The 7899-nt window shown below is 49.0% G+C and overlaps 2 protein-coding genes across 2 annotated transcripts; both read left to right on the plus strand.

Moving 5' to 3' along the window:
- Positions 1-1293: 1293 nt before the first annotated feature.
- Positions 1294-2509, plus strand: LOC100415867 (uncharacterized). Its single transcript, XM_044516841.1, has one exon. The coding sequence runs from the start codon at positions 1353-1355 to the stop codon at positions 2229-2231; it is 879 nt and encodes a 292-aa protein (XP_044372776.1). The 5' UTR covers positions 1294-1352; the 3' UTR covers positions 2232-2509.
- Positions 2510-4928: 2419 nt separating this feature from the next.
- On the plus strand, positions 4929-6017 carry LOC123095003 (uncharacterized). Its single transcript, XM_044516842.1, has one exon. The coding sequence runs from the start codon at positions 4981-4983 to the stop codon at positions 5857-5859; it is 879 nt and encodes a 292-aa protein (XP_044372777.1). The 5' UTR covers positions 4929-4980; the 3' UTR covers positions 5860-6017.
- Positions 6018-7899: the final 1882 nt, after the last annotated feature.

The raw sequence follows: 7899 nt of genomic DNA on the forward strand, positions 1-7899 counted from the left end.
ACCACCGGTTAGTCCCTTTTTTGTGATTTTCGCGATCTGTGTAGTAGATTGAAGCGCCGGCGTGCGTGCGTGTAGATGAAGTTGACCCCGTGCGAGAAGTTCTTGCTATCCGATTCGTCCGATTCGGACAACTCGGATGTGGAGACCATGCTTGCGACCTTTCGGCAGCAAACATTGGTCATGGCGCTTGCCGTGAAGGAGCATGAAGACGAGCACCGAAAGAGGAGGCGAGGTTCTACTGTCGGGCGTCTGTGCATTCTGCGGAATCGCCATATTGGAAACGAGATGTTGATGCAAGATTATTTTTCGGAGAATCCAACATATCCTGGACACCTCTTCCGCAGAAGGTACCAAATGCGCCGATCCCTTTTTGTTGAAAATTGTTGAAGCTTGCGAGATACCGATTATTGTTTTATGTTTGATTTGAATAATTCAGTTTGTTTTCGATTGTTGAATGATGTTGGATTTGAGATTTGCGGGCTGATGATTTGCAGGGATGCAGCGGCGCAAAGAGCAGAACCCGCATAGCCGACCCGTAAAAAAGCATATTTCGCGAATATACTTTTTTACGGGTCCGTTTAGGGGGTCTGCATCTGTGCTAGCCCTCGCCGGCCCGCAAAAGCGATTTTGCGCGAACTGCAAACGTGTTTTGCGGGCCGGCGTTTTGCAGGATCTGCTAGAGTTGCTCTTAGAATGAGGCCTTTACGAGTACAAACGTCCGAGCACAACTAGAAAGCGAAAGCGAAACAAGCAAGCCTTAGCGAAAAAAAGGGATACAAGCCCGTAGGTGGATACATAGCGTCGCAGCGCTAGTCCAGATCAGGGTCCAACGATCGCTCTCAAGGTAGCATGGGTGCCTTGCCGACATCGGGCAAAGTTGCTCTATGAAGCGCGTCGAAGCTCAGTACACTTTGCCCGCACCCTTTTGACGAGATCCTCCACGAGTCCTTTGTCCTGTCGCTTTGCCAAGCTTCCATAGCTTGCAGTCTTCAGTTCTTTTTTTTAGAATAAAAGTCTTCAGTTCTGAAGTTGACTTCTGAGATATCTTGCCTAAAGCACAGGAGAGTAGAATAACAGAGTTTCCAACGAAATGGGTCGAGAAGTTGTAGCAGAGCGCTTTCCTCCGAGAATTCGTGCTCTTTGTGACCTAATCTCCTAATGATACTACATTGGAACAGGTGACTTCAACCACTCAACTTTGCCTCTATACATCATCACGTACCACTCCATTGCCAGGCTGCCTATAAAAGGCCTCCACCACCCAGAGAACAAGCACAAACACAAACACAACAAGCCCTGACCCCATACACATAAACTTCTGGGGAGACCACGAAATCCCATACCCAGCAGCCATGGAACTCCTCTCCTACGCTGCCATGTGCCTCTCGCTGGCGTTTCTTCTCCATTCCTACGCCGCGGCGACGGCGCCAATCGGCATGCTTGAGCGGGAGACCAAGCAGCAAATCATAGCGAGCATCCCGCCGCACGGGCAGGAGAACCCCGTGCTATTCCTAACGTCGCCGTCCGGCAAGTACGCGGCGCACTTCATGCGCAGCGATACCGCGCCGGGCGCGGCCGGCCTCGGAGCCGACTTCTGCTACGTGGAGATCCTCGAGACCACCGAGCCGGGCGCGGAGGGGCGGAGCGTGTGGGAGTCGGAGTGCTTGGCGGTGAGCACCATCAACACGTGCGCGCTCGTGTTCTCGTGGAAAGGGCTGGAGGTGTTCGACGGGAGCAACTCTGTGTGGCACACGCACGACACGGAGTCGGACGACAACAACTTCCTCAAGACCCTGCAGCTGGTTGACGAGGGTGACATGCGCATCCTCGACAAGGGCGGCGAGCTCGCGTGGAAGGCCAGCGACGAGCCACGCGCGGCGCAACACTGCGGGATGCCCGGCTCGCCCGGCCTGGTCTCGGCAATGCCGCCCTTCGCGGAGCCGGCTGGGCACGGAAGCAGCAACCTGCCATTTGGACAGGAACCAGAAGGTAATGGCAATGCCGGTGTAGCACAGCCCGTGCTGCCGCTGCCGGAAGCGGCAGGGTCCGGTGGTGTCGCTGGGCAGGGGCAGGCCGTGGAGGACGTGGGGCAGACGATTGGGTTTGGCAGCCAGCCATTGGTGGACAACAGCCCATACGACAGTGGTGCACAGAAGCATGGATGGAGCTTGCTAGGAATCGGAGTTGCACTGGGTGTCAGCTCTGCCACTGTCATGGCCCTCGGTATCTGATTTGTGTACATGCGCTTGTGCAGCGGCGTGATGGCTTTGGAGATTTCTCGAATTTCTTATTATTTCTGGCGCAATAAGCCAGGGATGTGTTGTGTGGACTCCTGACCAGCCGTGGCGCCTTTTCTTGGCGTGGGCCTGCTGGTAGGATTGCATTGTATCTTGAGACCACGAAGTGTAATTTTTCGATTGTTCAAGTTTGCTCGTCTAGACTATCAAACCTTGCTGTGCTCTCTTCTTCTTTCTAATAAACAATGGCCGATGGCCCTTCGATTGTTCAAGCTTGCTTTGTAAACCATGAAGTGTGGTTTCTATCAGGCTGAGCCCATCTTAAGCTCTCACTGAATATTTGAGACATAATAACGTACTACCCTCTGTAACTTTGGGTCTTCTAAACTGTGATGACATATTGAATTAGATGCAAAATCTGATTTTTTTTTTCTATGTCCAAAATCATCTAATATCGTGGGGATGGGCTATCGCCTGGGGTAGTTACCATCATGTCTCATACACTACCATGTGGTAGTATATATACTACTTTATCATTATAAGTATGTTGATATACTATCTAAGATATTTCAAACAAGTTATACAAAAAAAATGCATGTAAGTTCATAATTTTTTTGTATATTTTGAAAATACCTTCATATTGGTACATATAAAACAATATACTAAGAAAATAGTGTACATACTACCTAAAAAGTAGGATATATACTACCAAAATGTTCTTATATACTATTCCCTCCATCACAAAATAAGTGTATTAACTTTGTACTAATTTTAGTACAAAATTGTACTAAGCTTGAGACACTTATTTTGGGACGGAGGAAGTACTACATAGTACATATTATAAGTACATACTCTCGATTTTGGGACGGAGGAAGTACTACATACTCCCTCCGCCGAAAAAACTTGTCCCTCAAATGAATGTATCTAGCACCAAGTTAGTGCTAGATACATTCATTTGAGGAACAAGCTTGGGACAAGCTTTTTCAGACGCAGGGAGTACAACATACAAAACTCACATGAGGGTAACTACCCCTGTGTGGTAGGAAACATTTATCATATATATACCGAGTTTTCTTATCTGGAGGGAAAAGTTGTTCTGTATTAATAAAACACGAATCTAGAGAGCAAAAAACTGAAGCTAAACACTCCATTGTTGCAAAGTGAGGTGCCAAGCACCAACATCAACAGTTTGCTTCTTTGAATATCCCATCGTCAATATGCTATTTTTTGGATGTAGCACCCAATTGCATGTTCATACTTCTAAAAAGATGAAAAATAATTAATGTCGTTCCAATTCCCATGGAATTCCACGCTACACACAACTAGCTCTGATGATTTTGGTCATAGTGGAGAGTAACTTAGACTAGTAACATGCATATGTTACTAGTCTATGTTACTACCTTCATAGTGGGTAGTATCATATATGTGGTAACATAAATGTCTTCATTTATTACTTTGTAGACTCATTTTGCATTGGGAAGCGCTATGTGATGGTAACATATTATGTTACTCTATTTGCCTCTCTCCTTATTAACTACTTGCCATCTCATTATTTTTACTTATGTGGCATCTAAGTTACTACCTATGTTACTCCCACTATGACCAGCCTAACATGGTTAATCTCCGTTGTAAAGTTTCTTTTTACTATCATAACACATCATTTATCACCAAAGAACCGGTCTTAAAGATCCTGCCCAAGAAGTTACATATATGTTCATACTTATAATGTGGCACCTAGTGGCAATGGTTTTTTAGTCCAAACATAATATCATGGGATATTGTTTTAAGCCCTCATCGAGACGAACTCACCGGTGAAGATAGATCGCTAACCAAATCAACAGTTTGTGAGATTCGTCATTTCAGGAGTTTGAAATGGCAATTGATATGATGAAATCGGCAATGTGCTCATATTGAAAGTTCACAAGACTTGAAGACTAAGTTCCATACACGTTGCCCACATATATTTGCCCCTTATAAAATATATATACTGCACAAATTAAATTGTGAATATTAATTCTATGCTAGATAAATATACAAAGAATATGCTACACAGTTACAAGAAAATAATTATAGCAAGATAAACGAAAAATTAGGACAACTGCGCAATTGTTTATACTAAGGTGCAAAGCTTTAAGATGGAAAACTATCACACATGGAATCTATAGTTATGCTCCTATTTGTAAATATAAATAAATTGAATTAATATATGAAGGAAAAAATGAAACCTCTATAATTCTCCTCCACTCAACTCAAAAAGAAGAAAGACCAAAAAAAAGCTCAAAAGGATCACACACAAAAAGCCCATAAACAACAGGAAGAATCCCAACTAATCACAGATTATACAAAGCTGATCTGATGGCTAAGATAGTTGACCAATATTAATAGTTTTTCTAACAAAGATTTAACAAAAAGTTAGTATAGTCCTTTGAAAATAATATTGATTCATCGTCAAACTTGATACGTGGAAGTCCAAATTCTGACGCTGTCAGATCGACTTTGTGCTCGTTTGCTTTACTAATCTCCCACTGATATATTGGATCCGGTGACTTCAACCACTCAACGAGCGAGGTGTTCCACCAGTCAACCATGCCTTCGCACCATCGTCATGTACCACTCCCTTGCCAAATCCCCCTATAAGAAGCACACGCACCACCCCATGCACAATGCAAGCACAAGCACAAACACCACAACCCCACTTGGAAGTTTCATCTGGCCAGGTAGCGAAACCCAAGCACCAGTAGCCATGGAGCTCGTCTCATGCATTGCCATGTGCCTCTCGCTCGCCTTTCTCCTCCCTTCCCCCGTCGCAGCGACGGCGCCAACCGGCATGGTAGAGCGGGAAACCAAGCAGCACATTCTGGCCAGCATCCCGCCGCACTGGGAGGAGAACCCCGTGTTGTTTCTCACATCGCCGTCCGGCAAGTACGCGGCCTACTTCATGCGCAGCCAGACCGCGCCGGGTGCGGGCGGCCTCGGGGCCGACTTCTGCTACGTGGAGATCCTCGACACCACCGAGCCGGGCGCGGAGGGGCGGAGCGTGTGGGAATCGGAGTGCTTGGCGGTGAGCACCGTGAACACGTGCGCGCTCGTGTTCTCGTGGGAAGGACTGGAGGTGTTCGACGGGAGCAACTCTGTGTGGCACACGCACGACACGGAGTCGGTCGACAACAACTTCATCAAGACCCTGCAGCTGGTGGACGAGGGTGACATGCGCATCCTCGACAAGGGCGGCGAGCTGGCGTGGAAGGCCAGCGACGAGCCGCGCGCCGCGCAACACTGCGGCATGCCCGGCTCGCCTGGCTTGGCCCCGGCAATGCCGCCGTTCGCTGATCCAATCGGAAAGGGGAGCAGCAACCTTCCATTTGGGCAAGATGAAGGGGGCAACGGCAACAGCTACGGTTCCGTCGGAGGAGTTGCACAACCCGAGCTGCCGTTGGCGCCGGGTGGCGTCGGTGGGCAGGGGCAAGCTGTGGAGAGCGTGGGGGAGACTATGGGCCTCGGTAGCCAGCCACTGGTGGACAATAGCCCATACGACAGCGGTGCACCGGGGCGTCCATGGGCTGGAGTTGCTAATTTGGGTCTCAGCGTTGCAATTGCCATTGCCATGGGCCTGGGTCTCTGAATTTGGTACTTCCCTCTTGGTGGCTTCTTCGATTTTTCTCATGGGGATACTGGTGGCATCTTCGATTTGTTATTTAACTTGGTGGTATCTATTCTGGCGCAATAAGCCAGAGGATGTGTGGGTTTTTATTTTTTGAGTTGAGGAGTGTGTGGTTTGGAGTGATGCTTTTCATGATTCTGATTGTATTTGTATTTAATATATTGAAAAATGATTTTTTTCATCTTATTTATTTCTTCTTGGAAAAAAGTCAACATGCTGCAGTTTTCTCTTTATATTAATGATGTATTTCTTACGCATATTGTAGCTCCAAGGAAGGCACCGAAAAGGGTGTGTGTGTGTGGCTTCAACGACTTGATCCACTTGTGGCCCAACCCATTGTAGCTTTGAATTTGTGCCAGTGTGTTTGCGTTTGTGTTGTACACGTTGAGTTGCTTCCTTTCCTTACAGCATCTCTAACAGCCACGCTATATAAGCGCCGCGCCGCAAATTTGTCGTTTTTAGCGCGCGCGCAATTGCTATCTGAATTTCAGCGGACATGCAATAACCGTGCGCGCGGCATAAAGAGTTGAGCGCGCGGTCCAAATCGCCATCGCGAGTCGTTTATTTGGCGCGCCCGCTTCCGCGCGCCGCATACTCGAGCGCTCGCGCCGCGCTCTCTCCACCGTGCCACCTTCGCCCCGCCCGCGTCGCCGCCGGCGAATTGACCCGATGGACGGCCGCGCCGGCACCTCCCTCACCCCTTCCTACACCCGCGACCTCTCCGCCGCCGCCGCCGCAAACACTAGCGCGGGGAGCTTGGCATCGCCTCCGCCGGTGCTCATCCAAGCACCGGTATCATGCACGACCTTTTCATGCCGCCGCGGATGACCTCGGCGGCGGGTGGCGTCGCGCCGGCGCCCGCCATGAAGCCACGTGCCCCCCTCTCGAAGCTCCCAAATACGGCGCGGGCGAAGAAGGGCAAGGTATCCGCGAAGAAGAACAAGGCGGCGGATGGCTCCTCTAAGCCGTCGAGGAAGAAGCTTGCAGGGCGTGCAACGGACAAGGCGGCTACCGAAGCGCCGACGAGCTCACTTGTTGAGTCAGCGGCCGACGCACACAAGGTGTTCGATGAAATGCCCCAAAGGTATAAAATTTCGCCAACTTTTGTTGTTATTTTTGAATGCATACATATGGATAGCTTATTTTCTTCGTTGTATATACTTTGTAGTTTCGACAATGAGGCATATATGTCAATATGGGTGTTGGCTCCAACAATTCTCATTGGTGTCAAACCAATGACATGCATTTCTGTAAGGGCATATTTATCCCCAAGATGTTTTGGTGATTGATGACAATGCTTTTGCGGACTAATCGTGTGCATTGAGTTCTTTCAGAGATTCATCCTTTGGCAGGAGACGATTACTTCCCCTCGGTGTTTTATTCAAGACGGTGTAGCTCCTTCGTTTCTTTGCTGGTGGTCTAGTTTCGTAGGAGTCACCGTACTATCAAGAGGGGATCCGCTTTGGGAAGGCTAGGGTGGAATCAACACGTACACATCCTTATCACACCCGATGCTTCTTTCCGCTTCATTGGAGCTATCTTTCCTAATCTGTGCCTGCCTGTCCTGTCCCAGCGGTAGTACCGCGGTCCTCAGCGGTAGTACCGCCGAAGCTCGTCAAGCGGTAGTATCGCTCCCCGAGCGGTAGTACCGCTTGCGAACTTCGGCCGTAGTACCGCAGTGGTTCCGGGATACTACCGCCTCGATTCTCGACTGCTGTTTTTCATGTCGGGTTTTACGGTACTAGTAGCGGCAGTAGGGGCGGTAGTACCGCTCCAAGTGGTAGTACTGCCTATACTTCCGCTCTGGGGCCAGGACCCTGCATTCCTCGTCAGCACGGTAGTACCGCTGGAAGGGAGCGGTAGTACCGCCCTGCCCAAGCGGTAGTACCGCTCTGTGCGTGGCTATTGGGGGGGTAACGGTTGGATTGTTTCCCCCACTATATAAAGGTGTCTTCTTCCCCAAAGTTGACCTACCTCTTCCCCCAAAAGCTCCAGTGTTGC

Source organism: Triticum aestivum, chromosome 4B, assembly GCF_018294505.1.
Source record: "Triticum aestivum cultivar Chinese Spring chromosome 4B, IWGSC CS RefSeq v2.1, whole genome shotgun sequence".
Lineage (NCBI taxonomy): Eukaryota > Viridiplantae > Streptophyta > Magnoliopsida > Poales > Poaceae > Triticum > Triticum aestivum.

Bases quoted from the DNA above. Each gene is read 5' to 3' on its own strand.
- LOC100415867 (XM_044516841.1), top strand. From the start codon at position 1,353: ATGGAACTCCTCTCCTACGCTGCCATGTGCCTCTCGCTGGCGTTTCTT.
- LOC123095003 (XM_044516842.1), top strand. From the start codon at position 4,981: ATGGAGCTCGTCTCATGCATTGCCATGTGCCTCTCGCTCGCCTTTCTC.